The sequence below is a fragment of the Engraulis encrasicolus genome, chromosome 7 (genome assembly GCF_034702125.1).
Source record: "Engraulis encrasicolus isolate BLACKSEA-1 chromosome 7, IST_EnEncr_1.0, whole genome shotgun sequence".
Taxonomy (NCBI): Eukaryota; Metazoa; Chordata; class Actinopteri; order Clupeiformes; family Engraulidae; genus Engraulis; species Engraulis encrasicolus.
This window is the reverse complement of record NC_085863.1, coordinates 39,522,902-39,546,501: the sequence shown is the minus strand read 5'-3', so window position 1 is coordinate 39,546,501 and position 23,600 is coordinate 39,522,902. Positions and strand designations below refer to the sequence as shown.

Genomic DNA, 23,600 nt, shown 5'->3' with positions numbered 1-23,600 from the left:
CATCGAAAGATATACAAGCACAAATGCTTATGAGCGTGTGTATGTTGCGGGGAGGGGTGGGGGTGTGCGCGCGTGTGTGTGCGTGCCTGTTCTTATGCGTGTGTTGGAGCGCACGCGGAGTGAGAGGGTGTTCTTCTTTTAGCCTCCATAAACTATGGTCACCAAGATGCATTTCATTCCATTCTCTCATTCCAAATAAAAGCATGCTGCTTTTCACAAAGTATAACCTGTTCACACTGATGGGGTAGGTTGCTCGTGTTAAATATGTACATGGATTTGGATTTGGAAAGGGTGAGGGAAAGCGTTTTCTCGATAAAAGTGGCAAAAATCGTAGTGTCAGAATAATTTCCAGATAGATTCAATAATGACCAGCTTGAAAATCGTACACTCAGAAGGCAAAGAAGGAAATACGTATCAAATATTTTACGAGAAATGTTTTTATATATTTTCTTGCTGTCAATAGGCCTCTTATTGCCTGGTTGTAGACCGCACAGAAACGTGGTTTGGGGCTTGAAAAAAATAGACACAAAATCAATACGTCGATAGGACACATACACTGCATGTATTTGATGTTTGTGTGATCTCTAGCAGACTAAACGTGTGCGATGTATATTACGCATTACGCATTTTAATATAAGCCGTTACGCACAGATTTGCGCAACACCGACCTCCCGGTGCAAAGTGTGACCACATGGCCACGGAAGATGCCTTTTGAAAAGTCATGTCTTGCCCCTGACTGAAATATAAACAGCAAAAAAGCGAAGAGACCCGGAGAAGGCAACTCCTAAACGCTGAGCTGCGACTGTCAACTGCAAAAATATCAAATCAAAGTTGTTTTCCCTGTGTGTGCGCGCGCGTGTTTTGGACACGCACCTCTGTTTTAAAAAAATATATAAAATAAATTAAAAACGTGGCACCATGTTTTAACTCTTCGTAAAATATTAGAATATGTTAATTTAATACTGTTAAATATAAACACACAAGACAACCACAGTGCACATGTTTAGGTCTCTGGCACCCCCCAACTTTCATATTTGTAAATGTGTCCAGAGATTGTCTGTTGGGGTTTACGTAATCGTGCGCATTTTCCATGAGGCCACATGGCACAAAAATGATGAAATGATACAATTCTTTTCGCCACCTTCAGCTCGCAGTTCATGTGGTTGAATAACAGGCGCACATGTGTCTGGTTGGCCGTGGACTGTGAAACTGTCGAGTAACGTTGACGTAAAAAATACGAGAAAAAAAACTAAGAAATTGAATTTGCTTTGACGCAAAGTCCCGTTCACTGAAATGACACTGCAAATTATTTTAAAATATATTTTAGGTTGTTTACGAATACCCGCCAATCCAATCCTGCCCCTTTGTGGGAAACACCTGGTTGTCCAAGTTGGACGAGCAGATGTCTCATCTTTGTAAAAATGTTTTCCAAACAGCTCGCTTTTTCATCCAGAAATGTCGCACTTGGAAGTTGCACTGCGTTGTTGTTCCACATTTACCATTCATATGCTATAATTTTAGCTGGCTGTCAACATTGATAAAAGTAAGGACAGAAAATCTCCTTATGGCAAGTTATTCACATAAAAAAAAAATCTATCTAACATCACGTCTCTTTCAACTCCCACCAGTAACAATCTAAGCAGCATGACAATCTTGAAACGTCAAATACCTACCATAGCATAGAAAATGATAAGTGTAGTAGCTACCATTTGTTTACGAGCTCGACAATAGGCCTACTGATGTTGCACAACGCAACAACTTTCTCCCCAGCAACACACAAATCCGACCAAAATGAATCACTATTGAAATTACAGAAATGCACCACTGCACTGCGCAAAGGCCGCATTATCTAAGTCTTCAAAATTATTCGTAATAGGCCTAATCATAATATATTTGGTGCCAGTGATCCCATTGCAGGAATTCCCCCTAATCAGGTCTGGTAAATGATGATAACCGAGGGTGTGAGAGAGTCAAGTAAATAAATAACTATCAAAGGCTTAAAAAAAAAAAAAAAAGATAATGAAAAACTTCAGTCCACAGGAGGAACGTGTCGAGTGTTTTTTTTTAATTATTATATCATATAACCTGTCAAATGCAAAAGTTTATGGATTCAGTTTGCATTCAGCGATTCCTTTATTGCATTACCCTGACCCTTGCGCAGACCATTCCGCAACCCCACCCCAAAATCGCCACAGTCCAACGACTCCGTCATTAACCAATCATCTCAGGTATATTAGACTAACATGATGCGCTCCATTAGATGGGAAGGACTTAACCCAATTTATCTCTAGTGTACTGGTATTCTTCACCAATGATTTTCGTGGGTGATGAAAAGTTTCCCCTACTAATGTCTCGACAGCTGGCGCTTCAGCCCTCTGTTATGGGCTTGCCCAGTTGGTAAGCCCCATTACACTGCGTCCTAATATCCACTCTAAATATGCTTCTCTCCGACTGAGTACCATGTTAGGATCACATCAGCACTTAATCAGGCAATTTTGGCCCACACCCATCCATGCTGCAGCACAACACATTATGCAAATATGGCTCTGCAGTACCAGAACACACTAATACAAACACAGCTCTTCAGTACCATCACCGCTTTGTTGTCTTTTGTCTCCCACTCACTCCACCATGTTTACATATGCCTTCATGTTTGCATAAAAATCATATACACTGGAGACTGAAGAAAATGATAACCAACACAATCCCGCTCACAGTAAGACAAATGCTTTCCCCTCACTTTGTCCTTATCCTTTAAAGAAACATTTTGGTTTTGACCTTATTGTTTCTCGCTGAATTAATTTACTTTGCAGTGTTTTGTTGTTCATATGGTTGATTTTGTAAGAGGGTGCCTTAGACGGAGTTACTCAAACAAAGTACACACGCACACGCACACACACACTTGCAGGCAATGCATGGCTTTAACTTAACTTATAACCACTCTTTTCTTTGGGGTGACATGGATTAATTCTATTTCCCAAATTTCCTGTGCGAATGCAACTATAGTCTAATGATTAACGAGCGTTCGAGGAGAACCAACAGACGCGGCTGAGTTGTCCTGAATTTAATGACTTTCCATCCTGACACAAGCAGAAAAAGGCAGCTCCGGCTCCGGCACCGCACTGCCGTTACAGCAGGGCCGGTGTTAGTCAATTTGGTGCCCTAGGCAAGCACCCCTCTTTCCTTTTTTGGGCATCTAGACATTTGGTGCCCCCTACACGACGGCCTTGTCAGCCTATGCCAAGTGCCGGCCCTGCGTTACTGTAATCAATGTATGCTGGGGCTTGGCTCTGTACTCTCCTTTTCTGCACACTCTGCAGGATGTGCCGGGCTAGTGCTAGTGCAAGTGGAATATGTCTAGCAGTGACAGACAGATATTGGGATTGATGCTGATGTCGGTGATGATACTGATGTCTAGCAGAGCAGCCCCGGGTAACCCCGACACGACACCTCATGTACAATATGAAATGAAGTGGGGCTTAACACTGTCTCCTTCAAGTTACACAACTCTGCAGACACCAATGCGGATTTATTATTTTCCTGTTGGAAGTATGCAGTGTTATTGACACATTTCACCTTTGTTTCTATTATTAACCTTTTTTGTGTAAATGAACTAAAAAGAAATATTCAGGTAATCATTTTTTAGATTTCATCACAGTGGTGATAAGTTTATTTTGTTTCACAAGTCATCCCTTATCAAAAAAACAATCTCACACACACACACTCACACACACACACACACACACACACACACACACACACACACACACACACACACACACACACACACACACACGCGCGCACACCCACACCTTTTCAGTCACTTGTCAACACAACTCTCCCTTTATAATGGAGAGCAAGCACTCCATCCAACATTTTTACACTGGCAAAAAAACCTACTTACAATTATTGACTTTGGCAGATAAGTGCTTTGAAGAGAGGTTGTGTTTTCTATCAGAGTATTTTATGCACCATACAATCAATGTCCAATACTATTTTTCCCCGTACCGTGGGGGAACTCTGTTGTACCCCTCAGCAGTTTAGTGTTATTGAATTTGAGCTCTGTGTGGCTGCTCCAAGTTACATGTCTGTACGACCGTTGACGTTTAGTATATTAAGTGTGTAGAACCACAGGTTTTGGAAACGGGCTTCAGTCAGTCTCAGTTTTTCAGTCTGTCTTTTCCCCCTCATATATTGAGAGTGTGGGACCATCAAATAGTTCACATCAGTAATACAGCAAAAAGGCAGCACTTTGCTTAGGCTATATTCGTGTACTAGCTACACTATATCCCTTGCCGTCCGCACATAAAAGAATACAGCCTATGGGAAAAAATGTGAAAAAAATGTGCCATCTTTGCTATTTCACTTGCAGTGTCACGTGTTAACCTTTTGTGCTCCACGGCCTCTCACCTTCTTCACCTCAACTTTCCGCTGCTGCTGCGATTGCAGCTGCTGTTGAACATCCTCCTGGTCGAACACACACAGGGCGCCCGCTGCCGCCCGCTGCACTGCGTGCTGGGAGTCCGTACGGGCCGCGTGCTGTAGCAGGCGTTGAGCGTCGGCCTCCAGCAGTGCCGCCTTACCCCCGCGGAGCCCGGCGGCGTTGGCCAGCGCTGCACAGCTGTGCTGGCGGGTGAGGGCGTCGGGGTCTCTGAGCAGAGCCAGCAGAGGCACGGCCGCGCCCAGTGCCACCTCTGTCCACCCCTCACTGCCACCATCAGCTCTTGGGACAGCCGCTGGGTCCCCGGCACATGTGCCCGTACCTGTGCCCACGCTGCCACGCCTCTTGCCACCTCTTGCTGCACTGTGTCCTGCTGTTGCGTTGCCTCTGTTTGGAGGTTTTGGCTCTTCGCTCCTCCCCGGGGTCTTCCCCTCCCCCGGCGCAGCCAGCGCGATCAGCCCCAGCCAAGTCCCCACGGCTCTGCAGGCCCTCTTCCTCACCGACGGAGACGGGTCCCGCAGACACCCGATCAGGTCCTGCAAAAGCGCCGGCGGCACCCTCCAACTCGGTCCACAGTGGCCATTGCCGTCCCCTTTAGGCGTCGTCTTCTCCGTCCCCGTCGCCGACGCCACCAGGGGGTCCAGGTTGCCCAGTAGGCTGCACGCGGCGGCCCTGACGCTGTCCTCCGGGTGCTGCAGAGCCGCCCTCAGCAGCCGGGGCTCCAGGGGAACCAGCAGCAGCGAGGGCCGCACCGAGCCCCGGGCCACCTGTGACAGCAGCGAGAGGAACTCGGCCGCGCAGCCCGACAGACAGCCGTCCTCCAGGAGCAGGGAGAGGAGCGCGCTGGCGGTTCGTGCCCGGGATGCAGACTCCGTAGGCTGGCTCGCAGCTAACGCGGACCCCCCTGACTGGGCTGCAGGTTGGTGGGGCCCCTGGTGGGGCTTCTTGAGCTGCGAGACCCCTCTGCGCTCGGTTGCGCCGAGCTGCTGCTGTAGGTCTGTGCACTCTAAGCTGTCCATGATGTCCTCGATGTGGAAGCTGTGCTGGTCCAGGCTGTCTTTCAGCAGCTCCCGGCTGCCCACTAGCGAACTGTTCCCCTCCCATGTGCTGCTGTTATCCATCCTCCCCCTCCCCACGGCCTGCAGAGGCCTGTGCTGTGGCTGGCAATTACTTACGTCGCCCCGGGCCTTGTTATCCTTTGGCTGGTCCTCTCTCCTGTCTGGGGGAAGTGTGTTACGGGCTGATCGCTCCACACCCACCCCAGGCCGGTGGTGATGATGGTGGTGGTGGTTCGGCTCCGTGCTAACCCCCTCCTGCCCTGCGTGTCCGGGCAGGGCGAAGAGGCCTCGTTCCCAGGCAGCGGTGGTAAAGCTGGGCACGGAGCGCTGGGGGTCACACAGCAGCAAGCGGCAGAGCAGAGCCAGGGGCAGCTCCAGGAGGGAGGGGGGCAGGGACTGGATGACCTGACACAGGGGAAAAACAGGGAGACACAAACCAGGTAGTGACTAATTGAGGACAATTTTCAACTTACAATAACATGCATTAAAAGCATGGTAAAGATGGCAAGACTGGTAAACTATCTCCTCGTGAAGAAACTCCCGCACACTGACCATTTCGCTGTTTTTCTTAAAATCTCTGCCATCTCTGCCATCTCCGACGCACCTGCCAGCTGAGGTGTGCGAAAAAATCTAAGTTTAAACTATCTCCTCGTACCATTGACACTGAATAGAGGGGATGCCGTGAAACAGTGCATCTCCATGACAATTCTAGAGTAAAAATAGTGTCTACTCTGAGAGAGTCTACTCTGTGTCTACTTTGTGCAAAAGGTAGTTTCCCGTCTGTTTCAAACAAGGCAAATATTTTTTTCAGGCTGACCCTTTATTTTAGAGAGCTATTAAGATTGTTTAAATGACCAATGAGCATTGTTAGTTGATATGATTGACAGTAAGAATTATTTTAGAATTCTTTTGATTGACAGTCAAACGCAACAGTCATCTTATCAGCGCTTGTTATCAGCATTGCTAAGATATGAATCCGGACATTTAGGACGGAGGGGTCCTCGGAGATCAATCACGGATGCTTCAAAACCGTTGACTAGAATACAATAGTGCCTCGTGCTAACACAATTTTGTTACAGTGCCTGGCTTTGCCATATCGAGAAACAGTTCTCAATAGAGCAACGGCTCTCAGTAGAGTGTATTCTCTTTTAAAGTTTAAAACCATTAGATCTGTCTTTACCCTTTCGCTAACGTCATGTTCTGACACCCAATTAGCCTTCCTGTTACAACAGCACACAGCCCAAACAGTACCGTCCACCACTTGCTGAGGTAAAATGCGAACTTGGAAGATGTGAACTTTTTTATAAGCCGTGTGAACGGACCCGAATCCAGACCCTGTACATGTACATGTACAATGTATAACATGACACGAGGTACAAGGGGGTGGGGGGTTGGCTCGGTTCACCAGTCAGGGCTGCATGGCAACGTTTAAAAATAACCCACACTGTTCTCCCTCAGCCAGGGTGATTAGGGGCTGATGCAACGTATAGAACACAAGATGTTACAGCTTCAAAAGACAAGAGAAGTCACGAAGGAGGGGAGGGGTGGGGGTGAGGGAGGAGGAAAACGACATGAGCTAAAACCCCCTGTGCTACTGTATACTGTACCTGCACCAGACCCTGGACGACGCCGGCGCTGTGATAGCACTGCAGAATCGCGGCCGTCTTCTCCGGAGACACCTCCAGGGCAAAGGGGAAGCAGAGCAGGTGGCAGCTGCCCGCCGCCAGGCTGTTGGCATCCGGCTCGCCCCCCGAAGGCCCGCCAGCGCCGCCGCCACCGCCACTGCCAATCCGCCTTCTACCATCGCTACTGTCCATGAAAGAAGAGGCATAAGAACCGTGTCATCTCACGCCAACGCATCTGTACGCAACTGATGGAGCTGGCCGGTGGTTGCTGTTATGCTAACAGTAATGGTGAGTCTACGACTACTTTACTGTGTGTGTGTGTGTGTATGTGTGTATGTGGCTGGTGTTGTTTGTTTAAGAGGACAGATGTCTACGGACCAGGGAGGAGGAGGAGAGCTCAGCAGATGGCTGAGGGTGGAGGCACAGTAGGCCGAGCTGTCGGAGAGCAGGGGGACACAGCTGTACGGCTCCTTGGTGAAGGCAAACGCCGCCAGAGACAGCAGTGTATGCAGCCCTGGAAAGCAGAGACAGGAGAGGGAAGGGTAGCGAAGAGAAGCAGGAGAGATCACTCTATGGAGCAGAGGAGCAATACACTGTACATTTAGCAGTGTCAATTCAACATTTTTAACATTTCAATTCAACATTTTTCACTCTGGCTTGCATTTGGTTCCAGAGTATTCTCCAAGTTTCGAGTTAACACTGCATTTTTTACTGTGTACATCATATGAAGAAGTAATTTCCTTAACAGAGACATCAGAAAATAAATCATCAGTCATTCCTACCATTGGGGGACACCAGGTCTGTCTTGGTTGTTTTTTCCAGCGAGCTTCCAATTTTCACCCATAGATGGCGCCAAACACCAGAGTCCAACAGCCACGACAAAGAGTCTGCCTCAGTCTGAAGCGGTGAAAATTGATGAGATTTGAAACCGTCTCATAGAAATAATATAATCTTATGAAATCATATATACTGGAGTGGACAAAATATACAAATGTGCATGTCAACTCACCTCGGAGACAGAGTAGAGTAACAATGAGAGCAGTCCATCACATAAGCCCCAGCTGTGTGGCAAGGGGTAATAAAACTGAAGACAGAAAACAAGATTAAGCTATTATTTTAAAATATACTATAAATAGTCTATCTATAATCTTATATAGTCTATCCATAATCTATACGTAATAGGCCTTTAGGAAATATATACATTATGTACTTTGAACAATATGATTTGTAGATTGTAGATTTGTTGATTTTAAAGGGATAATTTTTCAAAATTCAACAAGTGTAGAGAGATTTTATTCTTGTATTTTCTACAGAGCTTGTAAGCCCATGTGTACAAACATACCTCCCTGCGCTCTGTGAATGACTGTGTCAACATGGCTGTCAATGTCTCTGTCCCAACATCCACATGCACACCATGGAGTGTGAAGAAGGTCAGAACAGAGGCAGCGAGAGGCTGTGAACACACACACACACACGCACACACGCACACACACACACACACACACACACACACACACACACACACACACACACACACACACACACACAGTCAGAACTTAAAGAGGTTGTGACATATACACACACATATGCACAGGGTCAGATTGAAGCTACAAGACACTGACACACACGGTCAGATATGAAGCTAAAAGAAACACACACACACACACACACACACACACACACACACACACACACACACACACACACACACACACACACACACACACACACACACACACACACACACACACACACACACACACACACACAAAAAAAAAACCCACACACGCGGGTGTGTGTCTGGCTTTTAGCATGCTAGAGGGGTGCAGGTCCTGGCTGCTAGCAGGCTGCTCTTCTGGCTGTCTCATGAATATTGATGGAAACATCTGCTGTGAGATGTGAGAGGCTGTCAGAGGGGTGCTAACTTCCCAACGTCCTAACGTTCGGTACAGTACAGTACGTACCACCAGAGGGTGTGGACCAGGACGAAACAGCACAGCCACAAACAGCTTGGAGAGCTCCTCTGGCCTGCAGGGAGGAAAAACAACATCGACTGATCAGTTTCATCAATGGACGTTACGCATGATGTAACAAGAATGTAGTAATGTCTGTAAATAATTTAGCGTAACATCTGTAAACAACTCGTCCGTGTGCGATTCGAATCGAGTGCTATTTACTGTATATAGCATATTTTATGCGCCTACTGTTTTCAAACGAGGACAGAAACAACACAATATAAAAACACCAGTCCAAAACAGCGTATTTTTGTATACATTTGATTATTCAAAAAAATACTAACTGTACTCATCAAAGACAAATTCATACAGACACTGATATCAATCTTGGCGCAAAAAAACGGATGGTGGAATGATTTATGGTATGCTACTGTACAGTAATTACGCTCTTACTGTGGCAGAACTGGCAGAACAGGATGCCATGCCAAGGTGGCGTCTAAAGCGGTGCCAGGACTTTAGGGCTCGTTTACGACAGTAAACACCTGCTGGTCTCGATATTCTTCTAACACATACACCGCCAACACCTCGGTGACGGCCAAAATGCAATAATATAATTGAAGTGCCAGGGGCCATAATCTGGCCTTAATAATTATTTAGTCTGGATCTTCGGCGAGCCTCCAGTCTGATGTCTTAATAATCACTAGCGGTGCTGGGGCTGCAGTAAACACAAGCCTGTGGACGCGCTTCAGTCTTAATAAACGGCTCACTTGATGTTTTTATTGCACAACGCAATGGCTGTCTTTCAAATGACTTCAAAAAAAAATGTTCTTAGAAAACTGCCAAAAATAATACACGTGAATAGGACAAGATGAGACGGTAACTGGGGAGATGAAGGCAACAGCGATGTATGATTGATGATAATAACAACCGCAATAATAATAACAATAGAAATATATACAAAATACATTTTGAATGACATATTTTTCATGCATGTTTGTATTATTAAAAAAAGCATTGAAGTGCTACATGGAAACAACTTCAAAGTAATCATCTAAATATCGTCTGAAAGGGCAGTTTAAATGATTAAATAAAATATTCAAATAGATTAGATAAAATAGACATATACTGTATATGTGTAGACATATATGTGTAGAAATAGACATATACTGTATATATATATATATATATACACACACGTATATATAAATAACATTGCGTTTAATCGCTCTACCTCTGTATCATCTAATAGTCTGAGCCTGAAATGGTCAGGAACAGTTTGTGTGCAAGTCAACCTTCGTGCTCCTGTTCTTTCCTGTGGCCTCTGTCCTCAGTGACGCCCCACTGTCAAGCAAACCAGACTGACTTTTTGGGGACTTTCTCCAATTCAACATCTCAATTAAAAATGAAAGAATGGGACATTTTAATTGTGATTTTGTTAGATATTGAACAACAACTTAAATCATCAATGACATTGGGTCTGACGTCAAAAGGCTGAGGGCCACAGGAAAGGTTGAGACAGGAGGACCAAAATCGACTTTGAGTGTTGACAAAGTGATGCTTTCTACAGATGCTTTCTACAGTTACCTCCTGCCTGCGATGTCCCAGTCTGGTAGTGTCTCCCAGAACACCAGCAGCACTGACATCAGGTCACCCAGTACTGCCCCGCTCCAGGGCTGCTGTGGAGATAAGACCAGCACAGACAGGACATACGCTTTATCGCCCACTACCCTGCCAAACCTCTAACCGTCTTACAGTGGAGGAGGACATTCAAGCTCAGATAACACAGCAAGGAGATAACTGGGTTGCACAGAGAGAGAGAGAGAGAGAGAGAGAGAGAGAGAGAGAGAGAGAGAGGGTTTGGTGGTTAATGTCCAGAAACACACTGGAGAGGTTCGATTCAGCATGTAAGTGCCTTCTTGGTGTTTTTGGATGTCTTTTGTGCTTTGGTTCAGCACCTTTTTAAGATTATGAAAGCATCAGATTTGTCAGGATAAGAGCTGCCTCTGTACAGATTTAGTGGTGTTAGGCTGGCTTTCATAAATTCACCAGGTTTTCACTGTAGTTTTTACCTGCAGAACTACAGTGCTGCTGAGAACATCTTCAATAAGATCAAAGAGGAAATGTGGCAGATCGACTTCCTGGCAAACTCGAGGAGCGTCCTCTGGGTCACAGGTCAGGACGTTTCTCAGGACCTGGAGGGGTTCCCGAATCTGACTGGCCCCTTCCAGCATGCCCTCCAGTAGCTGATGAAACAGAGGCAGTATATTATAGGCAATATATTATTTAATAGTCTGCTTCAGCTGCTTCTGTTTGTGCTTCTCTCTGCGGAATAAATGCATTTACATTACGCTTACATTACATTACTAATTCACATTTCACTTTTACTTTTATTCACTTTTATCCAGAGCTATTTACAAAAGAGGACATAAATAAACCATAGATAAGCGGAACAACAGAGAGAAATCCAGGAATACTCCATGCCGTTTTTTTGTGTCTTTGATAGTTAATGTCTTTCATGAATAAAATGACTCAACTGATCCTATTCAATAGGCCGATAATATCTGAAAAGAGCCACCCTTCTGCCATTTAACCGTAACAACAGCCAATGGCATGATAGAGGTCAAGCACAGAGTTAACTTTTCAGAGAAACTGATGACAGTATAGTTTACTAAACTGGGCAATTATTTTACCTTTTCTTTGGATGCAAGCAGTTTTGCCTTGAGGCGGGCCAGGATATTTGTGTCCAGCAACGCCTGACTCGTCCAATCACTCACTTGGGCAAACTTCTGCCACTCCTCATCACTGTCAATGTCCTGTGGGGAAGAGGGCACACAGTCAGTGCATAGCAATGGTGGACGACAACACGCCTGTGACTGATAGAGCAGTCGAGACGTTTTGGAGTTTTCTTGATGGCCATGTTGTTCTTGCACTCGTGCATGCATCACATCACATTTTTGAATTTGCGTCTTGTCAATAGTCATGTCAGTCAAGCAGAACTTCCATGTTTATACTTATTTCAACATGCATATTTTCTCCATAATAGACTCACTGGTTATCCTTGAATGCTCCCTCGCGCTATGCGCTTCCACTACTGGAACGTTATGGTGCCTTTCAAATTTAATTTTCTTCAGCTGTAGCAAACGCAGACTGCGCGAGGTGCACACAGCAGCCAAATATGTTATTTTCACTTGTGAAAACAGTTGTCGTCGCACACTCAGAACTTCATACAATATTTTATTCAACCCAGATTTTGGAGATCTACGACAGGGCCTGCAGTTTGCTTGTGGAATGGACAGTGTGAGATTCTGTCTGACATTTTAATGATAACTCCACTGCAATGGTATACAATGCACCTGTCGAAATACAGAGGTGTGTAAAAGTGCTCTTTATCTTAACTGATGGTGGTCTTTACCTCACTGTCCATCCTGACGGAGCCCAGGTTGCTCTGCTTGGATGCGGAGAGCTTCAGCAGCTGCCTGGGCCCCACCTCCACCGAGGGGAACTCCCGCTCGTAGTCCTGGCTGATCTGCCCTTTGTTGGGGGCAGACTGCACCCTGTAGAGCCCATCAACACACCTCGCAGTCACTTTCAACCCAGTGGACCTATATCAGTAAAAATATTTTGGCTAATGTAACAGTAAAGGTAAAACGTGCTTATTTGTGTTTTGTGTTCAATTGTGTGTGTTTTTGTTGAAGCAAAACTAAAGGCCCTTTGCTTTTCTGCCACCCTGCAGATCCACAGATCGGAAATCAGTGATCAAAAAAACATACATACAGCAATGCAGTTAAAACCAATAAAGGACTGAAAAGACAATTTAGATGGGCCATTTAACCCGTCAGGAGTCAATGAACTTTAAGAGCATTTAGACATATTATTTTAAATGTAAAAAAAAAAAACTGCTGAATGTTGCTTTAAACTCCCATATATTTCACAGCATATTCTCCTGGTGCTTTCAACTACAATTAAACAAAGATCTCACACCTTCAATAGTTCAGTATACTTGTAATTATATTTGCAACCCTTGTCAGTGAACTATGAAAATGCTATTATGTGCGATCCAAATTGAGAAACACACACACACACACACACACACACACACACACACACACACACACACACACACACACACACACACACACACACACACACACACACACACACAATTGATTTTAACATTAAATCATTGACCCAGAGGTAAACGGTTGGTTGACCCAGCCCCTTGCTGTGGGTTACCTAATGGGGCCAGAGGCTTACCTCATGACCCGTGTGCAATTAGGCTGCTGTGGCTGCTGGGAGCAGGCCGCTGAGGAGCTGCTGTCAGAGGATGGGGTTTTTCCAGCTGGTGCCGTTTTCGAGCGCGTCTGATTGGGTGGAACCATTTTAGTAGACGTGCCCATCTGATCCTTGTCAGCAAAATGGAAAGAACAATAATCCAGCCAGCCCATGTGGAAATATTACTTATATAACAATAAAAAAATACTTGGAGGGAAATAACATCATTTTTTGACATCACAACGATCACAGGCACCACTACTGTATTCCTTCTCTCTACTGGTCAGTTTACAAGATTTTTAGTAATCATCTTCTGTTTTCAGTTTTAGTCAAAAGCTTGATGATTTCCCCCTCCCATTATTGGACAAATAGCACAGGAAAGAACGATCATCAAAAGCTGGGACAAAATAAGTAATTTCTCTGATATTCTCTATTCACCATCTATGCACTGATAATTTAATAGAAACGGCTTTTGATACTTCTTCCATTCCACTTAAGTATTAAGTCTTATCATTCCCTAAGACGTAATCAATCAAAATCCCCTCTGCATTCAGTGGTGACCTGTTCTCCCCTCCTCTCCTTGTCCCTATGCTCCCTGCACACTAGTTGTCACCTGCTTGTCCCTCTTTCCTTGTTGCTTTGCTCTGCTCTGTCACCTCTCCTCTCCTTGTCCCTCTGTGCTACATGGGACACTACAGAGGTTCTCCTCTGATCACCTCTCTTAACTTGTTGGTCTGCAGTTGAACACTCATTCTCACCTGTTTTCCTCTCCTCTCCTTGTCCCTCTGCTCCCTGGCCTTGCGCAGCAGCTTGCTCTCTCCAGTGGAGGGCGCTGTCTTCTCGGCGGCCTGCTGCTGCCTCTGGGCCTGCACGTCTGGGCTGGGGGTTACTGTCAGCGGACTAGAGGAGCCCTCGTCTTTCAGCACTACCAACAACACAACCACATTCAGCAGAAGATATACAACGTTAGGGAACATGCAGTGATTCCAGAAGAACATGTATTAGTCAAGGTGGGTGGGGGCGGTTAGCCATATCAGAGACATGTGACTACCATCATTAGAAAGGCTATTTTGTTTCATCTTAACATGTGATATGAAATCTCCATCTCTTCAAGGGTCCTAGTCAAGGTGATTGGTGCTTGTTGGACAGTTGGCCGCCTTAAGGCCCAAACTATAAAGTGCTGGGGGAAACCCTGATATGTATCAGTGAAGATTCAATCTCATTCATCCAGGTAATCAGAATTGTTAGGAAGGAAATGTGAATTTTAAGGGCAGTTCAGTGACACTACATTACATTACATTACATTACATTACATTGCACTTAGCTGACATTTTTATCCAAAGCGAGTTACAGTTGCTTGAGCACAGGGTATGGGTTATAGTCCCTGAGTAATATGAGGTTAGGTGCTCTGCTCAAGGGGCATTTCAGCCATGGATGACATGGGATTTGAACCAATGACCATTAGGCCACAGCTGCCCAAACAGCTGAAAGTAAAGGCTGTGAAACGTACCCAAGACTCCATCGGCAACAAATGGATGCTGGAGAAGGTGAGGCCAGGACAGCCTCCTTTGCGGGTCTTTGGTCAATAAGCCTTGCAAGAAGTTCTGGATCATGAACATAATCAGACAAACAACAAACAAATTATCTTAGCTATTGATGTCAGCGGATGTCACCTCACTATCAGAGGTAAGAGTATTAAGTAGAAGCAGAGTATAAAGTAGAAGTAGAAGTAATTTTACAGATGTAATTACAACACTAGCAGTATGATATCACACGGTTTCAACTTTGTAATATCATACTATGTGTTGTAATTATATCTGTCAGAGTACTTCTACTTTATACAACTCTGCTCATTATGCAGTTTCTCTCCAAGTCCTTCATAGTTAGCATACTGTATTTATAGGAGTAGCATATACAGTACCTACGTATAGGATTTATTTCTCACCCATAACTTTGTTCCTGAGCAGTACATTAAACTTCATACTTCCTCAAAGAACCACTATGTTTACCATTATAAATACCCAGTGGGAAAGTATTACACTAGCTGACCACGCAAAATCACAGCACCAGCATAAAGTAGAAAACAATTCTATGCCTGAAATGACTTAATGTTTCAAAGTGATAAACATTACACGTGGCCTAGTTCCTGCTGTGTTGCTCTACAATTCAGGCACAGATCTGCCAGAGATCTGCTTATCACCCTTCCAGCAGTAGCTACTGACCGTGCAGCCGGGGCTCATGCTGTCGGGCCACTTGACGGGGTCCTTGACGATCATCTGCACCAGCTGGAAGATGGAGTTGGTGTAGAAGGGCGGCACGCCGGCGTGCAGCTCGTAGAGGATGCAGCCCAGGGACCAGAGGTCGGCCGTGTGGTCGTAGGGCTTCTCCTCCACCAGCTCGGGGGACATGTAGAGCGGCGTGCCCTTGATGGAGGTCAGCACCAGCGTCGACACGCTCATGGTGCGCGCAAAACTGCACAAACACACACAAAAGCACAAAGGAAAAGATGATGAGAAAAGATGAATGTGGAACGTGGAACCATTTTATTGGTGAAATCAGACACTTTGGGGCCCGACCGACACGGATTTGAATAACACTAAGTGCGCCTTTTTAGTGATCCTATTGTGGACACCCCTTTTGATGCCAATTTCCGTTTTGTATAAAATAAATAATCTGATGGTAACCACAACAAAAGACAATAAATATATGAGGGGAAACGCAATGTATGAGGGAAACACTGCTGAACTTATGCTCTTTTTGCATACTTTTGCATTATGTAGAAGGGCCTATGCCATAAACTCACACAAAAGAGATTATTTTTTAGACGGTTAAAGATGTTGTGAAACCCTTGATAGATACAATAGATCTTCATAGGTTTGCTTTCTTCACAATGCAAACAAACTCACCTAAAAAGCAAATTCACATGATAAATTGTGTTTAGCAAGAATATTGGACAGACCACTCACCCAAAATCGCACAGTTTCACAACCCCTCCTTTTCCTAGTAGGATATTTTGTGGTTTCATGTCTCGGTGAAGGATCCGGTGGGAGTGCAAGTAGTACAGGGCAGACACAAGCTGGCAAGCGATTTCACGCACCTGTAGGAGCAGAAGAGGACAGCGTGGGTGGCACTCACTATTAGTCCCTGTAGTTGTCAAGAGTTAGAACAGAGAGGATGCAAGAAGAATATACTGTATATAGTCAGAATCTTGCTATCTCTGGTTAGAATTTAAGTTTTGGCTCTATGGACCAGAAGCTTAGCTTATGTGTGCCAAATGGACAACCAAGCAATGACTTGCTATTAGTAAGACAATATATGGGACCAGTAAAAGCTGATTTAATTGCCATTACAGACCCAAGCTCTACCATGTCTTACAGTAAATTATATTAGTCAAATTTAGTCATTAACAGTTCAAGATGAACGTTGTATGTAGGAACTGCCATCTTCTTCAAAAGAAACGTCAACATGAGTGTAGGATAGCAAGTTACACATACTGTATACTTTGTGTCTGAACATTCAGGTTTGAAAGGATAAGGTCAAGTTTTACAATGTCTACCTGGTTCTCAGGAAGGTTTCCATCATCCTCCAGTATTTGAAACAGCTCCCCTTCAGCATACTCTGTCACCACAACCACCTGATAAAGACACCACCAGTTACTGATTTTGATCATTAAAATGCACATGTCATGTCCATTGTAATAAATTATTATTAATCTTAATGTATTGTGTATTGATTGATAACTTTTTATCGCTTTTAGTGCATACAATTGAAAATGTGCTATTTTCAAGTTGAAAGTCAGGAGAGTGATTGGGCAGCCTCCCACCTCTCTGTCAGTCTCGAAGCTGTCCAACAGCAACACTATGTTGGGGTGTCTCAGTCCTCTCATGATGTCAATTTCCCTTTTGAGGCTTCGCAGCTCCTTTTCTGAGCGGCCCACTTTAGGGATGAACTTGAGCGCCACCGCCTGAACATTGTTCATAATGTGTTATGTACAGTGACGGAAAAAAGTTTAATGGTCATTTTACACAAAGCATTTTACATCTCACCTGCCCGCTGTACTTTCGGCGCCCTTTGTAGACTCGTCCAAAGGAGCCCTCTCCTATCATCTCCAATACATGGTAAAGTTCCATGGTTTTGTTGTTAAGTAGTTGGTTTCACTTAATGTGCTTCATGTGCTTTTCCAGGTTTGTAAACTTAGCAAATACACCACGTCTAGTCATGCTGCAAAGTTGGGAGGCTCATTCTTTTCAGGCAGCGTGAACATTATTAGCAGCGTTAAACAAAATCACACATGAATGATAGGAATGGTGGTTTGTAGTAAGGAAAAACACCCCATATCAAGACCGTTTTTGCAGTCGCTATTGTTTGAGACACGGTGCGTCAAATGTACCATTGCTAAATGACTAGCGGTTTATGCTAGAAACCAAGTGGACGACGAACAGTTCGTTTTTTCCTCATTATGCATTCCTATTGTTAACGTATCCTAGTTCTTGGCACATGCAAACTAGCTCAGGCTGTATTAATAACCACAACAGACAAAGTCTCGCAGGGTACTACATCAAGAAGCAACTTATCCCACAAGCAGACGTGTTGAAGAAAGTTCACCCAACAAAGTTTAGCATGCCTGACAGATCTGCAAAATGAAAACAATAGGCGCCTAGCAACTCTTTAGTTGCGAATAGCACGCCTCCACGAAACCTGTCTTTTTGTTAGCTTGTATGTGACTGCTAATTCCAAAATGTGGGTGAAGACTAAAACAGTGCTCCATTATTTTGATAACAGACCAAAATAAAGACAGCGAATAGTTAATTATTACACTTAAAAGCTTCTAAAGAAGTTTTATTTATGCAGGCGAAACACTGAACAACTATCCACAGTTCACCGTTTTGGGGGCCTGAGCATAACAACACTTGTGCGTCCTAGCAACCAGCAGTTACTTTCCTCTGTCTATCTGCCAGCTGTTTAGTTGACAGCGTTTCCCTCTTGTTTTGTCTTCTGCTAGTTCAATAGACATGCATAGCTACTGTGTAGAGATTGCCATTACCATTGCTTTTTTATTTCTAGACGGTTATGCTTTAGCGCTTTTCACAGGAGCTGTTTTTTGTTTGTAACTGAAAGTTCACAAGATGGAAAAGGCAGTGGACTATGAGTAATGTCCAGAACAACATAGTGCTGTATTATGTCGAGTATCCTACTGATCACTTCTGCAGTTCCTTAGCATGAAGATCTGCAGACGAACACAACACCACACATAAAAGAAATAAAGCACAAAGAAGTCCTTCATTTGATAGTGTTCTCATGAAAATCTTTACACTTCCTGGACAGACGACATAATTTCCTTAGGAATCCGTGTTGACTTTCAGTTAGCCTACTGGGATGGTCAATAGGCCCTACGGGCCTCATAAGACAGCCAGGAGCCATTTCCATCGTCCTTTGCCCAGGTGGAAGTGTCACTTTGGGCCACTGATTCACTGCTGGTTTCCTCCGAGGACAAGGAGGTTGCCATTTTGGCCACAGCAAGGTCTCCAGGAACAGTCATGTATGGGGCACAGAAGTTAGACACAGGAGTATATGAGGTGGCAGGATAGTGAACCTCCTCCAGCTGCTGCACTGGATATGGTTGGGAATTGGAAGCCATAGATCCACCAGCACGAGGGGTCGGCATGCGGAACGTTGAGCCATTCTCTGAATCCTGAGTTGCCAGAGAAGGAGAGACAGTCCCTGGGGTGGTGCCCTCTGGACACAGGGCACCTGTCTGACTCACTGGGTCTTCAGCTGCCTGGTCCCACGTGTCTCTCTGTGAGGAGTGGCACATGACAAGACAAGAGGGTGAGAATTTAATGAGACAGTAGCAGCATGCTTGATTTAGAAATTAGCCTATCTCTCCAATCTGCAAATAGCCTATGCAAATATGTCTTGTGAAACATAGACGTTAACAGTAGGCCTATTTAGCAACAATGGGAGAGCAGGCCTACCAGAAAAAGAAACGCTAACATTCCCACACACTGATGCCATAACTGCATTTACAACATTTTGACCTTCATCTTGTGAAAAAAAATCCTGTGAAATGTCATTGCGCAGGAGTTTTATAGTTTTTATTCTGCTGATTGACCCATGGGTCATCTCAAAACACACATGCTAGTCAGGGTGAGGTGGGTGAAAAAATTACTAGTTGTACTAGTTGAAAATCCTACCAAAAGGAGGTGCGAAGCTGTTTCTCCAGACAAGGGTGGCAACAGCGGTGGCAAAGACGAGGATGGAAAGAAGGACCCTCTACTTGTGCCGTACGTTGCAGTGCTGCGGTAATCCCCAAAAGACTCAGGCGAGTAGTAACCATCGATGAAGGGGTAACTGGAGGCATGATCATAGGAAAAGGGCTTGCTTCCGAGAGTGGAGGCATAGGTATCCGTGGAGTACTGCTTCATTTGGTGGCAAAGTTCAGATTCTGGAAGGAATGACCTTTGCATGCTGTAGTAACCTGGAATAGCATGTGGGGCAAGGTGTGAGAACGGAGAAATGACTAGTGATTTGCACTGTGCTGACGTATAAATAGAATTAAGAATTTACCTGGCATTTGAACAAATGCTGGTGGTGACGAGTTTGTCCCTGCCTGCAAAGCAAAGAAGAAAACCAATTATTAGACAGTGAAACACACATGCTACTTCCTCATTTCCCCAACCTTGGCAACCTAACACACTATAGTAGTTATAGTAAAGTTATTAAAAACACATCATTATGTGTTTTCTGGAACCTGAATTACATAATACATTGTGCAGTGTATACAAACAAAGTGTTTTAATGTGTAATTAAATGGTTCTTTGTATGTATAGGGTTATTATCAGAGAAGTATGAAAGTGGCAAATGATAGTATACCAATAACTTAATACAATTAATTACCCAGTTCTTACTCAATGTGTTGTCAAATGTGATCAACAAAACATTTAACTTATGTCATTCTGCTTTCCTGGCACCAGTAAATCTCACCCAATCACGGGTATAATGCTTGTTGTAAACCACTAAATGTTAGATTTGTATGAATCAGAATATTCTACTATCAACACCATAAAGTAAAATACATGATGAAGTTGAGTTATACACATTAGGAAAAAAGTATATATCAAGGGGCAATGCTGCTCGAAGCCAGGCAAATGTTGTGGGCGGATATTTGAATATGATTTGCCCATGTCACAATGGGGCCAGTCCAGGCCTTGCATCTGCGTGCATTACTCCTCTTCCACAGAGCTAGTCAGTGAATGGGTGACTTCACCTGCCATGCTGATTAAGTGGGAGCTCTGTCAGTGGGAGCTCTTGTCAGTTCATAAAGAAGTTTGAAAAGCTATTCTGGTTGTTGGCAAAGGCTTAACTGCTTTAGTGTTAACTTGTCTGAACATGCACCAGACTGTAAAAGATTTTTGTTGCAGGACTCCAGATATTTCTATACATACCTCGTGGTGATAAAGTGTGACAATGAAATAATAAAAACAAACTTTTGATCTGATGAGGTCATGCAAGTTTACCAAGCCCTGCTTTTTAAAAATCTCTATTGGTGTAATCCGATATAATCTTGCACGGCATTCAATGCTACTTTGGAACTAAAAGACACAACAAAGTAATGTAAACAAAGTGTTGACAGAGCAGTCATCCTGCAAAACCAGCAGCAACAATGGGATTATCCCTTTTCTGCTGTTCATAGTAGAAGTTTTTTCTAATAGAGCTGGCACAGCCTGACCTAGTCCTCTCTACAACAAAGCCTCATTGATCTAACGATAGCCAGGAAGGTAGTGGCTTTGGCTGCCAGGTATCAGTCTGTCTGATGTCAATCTTTTAATGTCCAACGATCCTGTACACGGCTCTGGCCCTCAGCCATGAATAGTCAGTGACTCAGTCAAACTAGTTCCTCCCGTCTTTTCTTGTTGCTTGTGGCAGTCTTCCCCACTGGCAGTCTTGGCAGAGCAACCTTTCGGGGACTTTTCCCCTTTAAACATTCTGATAGCAAATTAGATAATGGCCCTGGAATCACGCTTTTGCAAGCACTCGCAAGACTTGCACCTCGTGACAATGCCAACTGCTGAAAGATGTTGAACAAACTGGTGACTGAGATCTGAGTGTGTAATATACTCATTTGAATCTGGATTTATTACTGTTATAAATGCATTATGCATATATTGTACATCTAAAGTCTCAAATATTAAGGGGAAAAACAGAATGGGCAGATACAAACGGATTCACAACTCACATTGTACCGTGGAACATTTGGTTGTCTCGATCTTTTTTCTGCAAGGAGGTCTTTAACAGTGTGTTTGACCCGGACACCCTGGTAGATTCTTTTGGAATAATCTGCACACACAAGCATTGAAATTAATTTCACGTAAATTGTACAGCAAATATACCATGTATTCACATAAAGGTTACACATTCCTACAGTACTGAGAGCTTTGTGGTCAATGTTCGATCAGACTTAAATAGCCTTTAAAATGCTTATTATGAATATGATGACCCACATTTCAAGGAGTTTGAACACAGATCACGGATAAATATAATTATGTCCTAATAACAGTAAAAATGTATTTTTTTCTTCAATATACACATTTTATTAAAATGCTGCACATAATTTCTGACCTCACAAACTTAATGTTTATTCTGATACATATGGGCTCTGAATGGAACAATTTCTCTTTCCACCTGTATAAAACTGTCATCATTAATTCTGTGAAACATTAGTAATATGAAGTGTATTGCAAGGCCTGAGGGGCCCGGTAAATGATGAACATCACCAAGTAAACACTGGAACATGGTCTGCAAACAGGCAACTATGATTGGCCAACTGCCAACTTCCACAATTCCAAATGAATGACGAAAACCAAATTGCAGAACACATCTCTGTAAATCAAGAAGTTTATGTGCTGCAGCACCCAAAATGAGGATGCGAAACACCATTCAGCAAACAACATTTGAACTGTGTAAAATCTAAACCACTCCTGTGCATCTGAAAAATTTTTATGAAGTCCATTCAAAATTAATATCCATAAATGATCCAGCCAGTTAATGAAGCAATTGTATTGAACATATTGTAATTCTTGTCATCTTAAAGTAGCTTCCAAACATAGGCCTACCTGTTTCCATGTTGTTGCTGTCGTTCAGGTTGATGTGTTTTAGGAAAAGGCGAGCATGTAAATAACTCCCTCCAGGTATTATTTTCTTACAGAATATGTAATTATAGCAGACAATGTAATAGTTTCTATCAGTCTGTCATTATATAAAACAATATGAACAATCCCTTCCCTTCGGCTTCATGAGGATGTCTCCCTGGGATCATCCCACATATAAAGGTGCCCACCTTGTTGCTTGTGAGACTATTTGGCTAAATGCAAATGACTGGCTGCTGGACGTTTCATAGTCATTTGCATCAACATTCTAGATTAGAAGAGCGAACGAACGACAGAGTCGGCTGACGGAAACTATGACAGGGTTTTCTGATGCCAAAGAGGGTGGAGATGATAAATCATATGCTACGAATGATGATGGAAGTGTTGGTCATATACAGTATGTGGCAATAACCTGTGGGCTTCACAGCATCAGTGTTGACTTCACAAAGACTACTTGTTCTCTGTTTATGGGATTTCCCCCCACGTGAGCAACGGCTACTGTTACTCCCTTGTGCCCAAGGTCGGTTCTAGTCAATTTGGTGCCCTAGGTGAGCACCCCATTTTCCTTTTTGTGCATTCAGAAATTGACATCTGTAAACATAGCGTCTTACATCTGATTGAGGACAGCTCATCTAGTAATTACAGTACATATACTGAGCGGCCATCAATAATGAAGGTCAATATCAAGTTAAGTGTTTTATTTCACTTGTCATTCTAATTGTGGGGCAACTTTGGGTGTTATTAGCGCCTTCATGACATTTGGTTCCCTAGACCAGTGGTTCTTAACCTTTTTTTCTTAAAGCACCCCCAGCCGCGCACCCCCAACCCAAACTTCTACACGCATATGCACAACAAAATGATTTAAGTGATTAATTACAATGATTCTTGCTTGAGACATTAATCAATACTTAATGACTTTACATGGGGACCAAACCATGTTTTAATTTGGCCTAAGTATAATGTTTGCAAGCAGAATTGTGGTCACAACCTCTACACAAAAAAATTCTGCGCACCCCCTGAAATCTCTGGCACACCCACAGGGGTTGCCCGCACCCCAGTTTAAGAACCACTGCCCTAGGCAACCGCCTTCTCTGCCAATGCAC

At 43.9% G+C, this 23,600-nt stretch overlaps 2 protein-coding genes across 2 annotated transcripts; both read right to left on the bottom strand.

The window, feature by feature from the left end:
- Positions 1 to 3,611: 3,611 nt before the first annotated feature.
- On the bottom strand, positions 3,612 to 17,971 carry stk36 (serine/threonine kinase 36 (fused homolog, Drosophila)). The gene is made up of 19 exons (XM_063203502.1): positions 17,398 to 17,971; positions 17,175 to 17,315; positions 16,908 to 16,985; positions 16,318 to 16,448; positions 15,574 to 15,823; positions 14,862 to 14,955; positions 14,110 to 14,276; positions 13,334 to 13,440; positions 12,492 to 12,633; positions 11,770 to 11,892; positions 11,149 to 11,322; positions 10,664 to 10,755; positions 9,089 to 9,152; positions 8,467 to 8,577; positions 8,134 to 8,208; positions 7,907 to 8,021; positions 7,503 to 7,638; positions 7,107 to 7,308; positions 3,612 to 5,904 (listed from the first exon to the last, which is right to left on the bottom strand). Exons 1-19 carry the CDS (start codon positions 17,479 to 17,481, stop codon positions 4,375 to 4,377), a joined length of 3,816 nt encoding a protein of 1,271 aa, XP_063059572.1. The 5' UTR covers positions 17,482 to 17,971; the 3' UTR covers positions 3,612 to 4,374.
- Positions 17,972 to 18,612: 641 nt separating this feature from the next.
- On the bottom strand, positions 18,613 to 22,520 carry pou2af2 (POU class 2 homeobox associating factor 2). Its single transcript, XM_063202528.1, has 5 exons — positions 22,465 to 22,520; positions 21,588 to 21,688; positions 19,919 to 19,961; positions 19,546 to 19,829; positions 18,613 to 19,148 (listed from the first exon to the last, which is right to left on the bottom strand). The coding sequence occupies exons 1-5, from the start codon at positions 22,472 to 22,474 to the stop codon at positions 18,732 to 18,734; spliced, it is 855 nt and encodes a 284-aa protein (XP_063058598.1). The 5' UTR covers positions 22,475 to 22,520; the 3' UTR covers positions 18,613 to 18,731.
- Positions 22,521 to 23,600: the final 1,080 nt, after the last annotated feature.

Excerpts from the sequence above, each read along its gene's own strand:
- stk36 (XM_063203502.1), bottom strand. The coding sequence starts at position 17,481 with ATGGAACTTTACCATGTATTGGAGATGATAGGAGAGGGCTCCTTTGGA. Across the intron at positions 11,323-11,769 it reads TGCTTGCATCCAAAGAAAAG|CTACTGGAGGGCATGCTGGA; the intron begins GTAAAATAATTG and ends CTGTTTCATCAG. Across the intron at positions 5,905-7,106 it reads TCGTCCAGGGTCTGGTGCAG|GTCATCCAGTCCCTGCCCCC; the intron begins GTACAGTATACA and ends CCCCTGTGTCAG.
- pou2af2 (XM_063202528.1), bottom strand. Across the intron at positions 19,830-19,918 it reads AGCATTTGTTCAAATGCCAG|GTTACTACAGCATGCAAAGG; the intron begins GTAAATTCTTAA and ends ATGCTATTCCAG. Across the intron at positions 19,149-19,545 it reads CAGCTTCGCACCTCCTTTTG|AGAGACACGTGGGACCAGGC; the intron begins GTAGGATTTTCA and ends CACTCCTCACAG.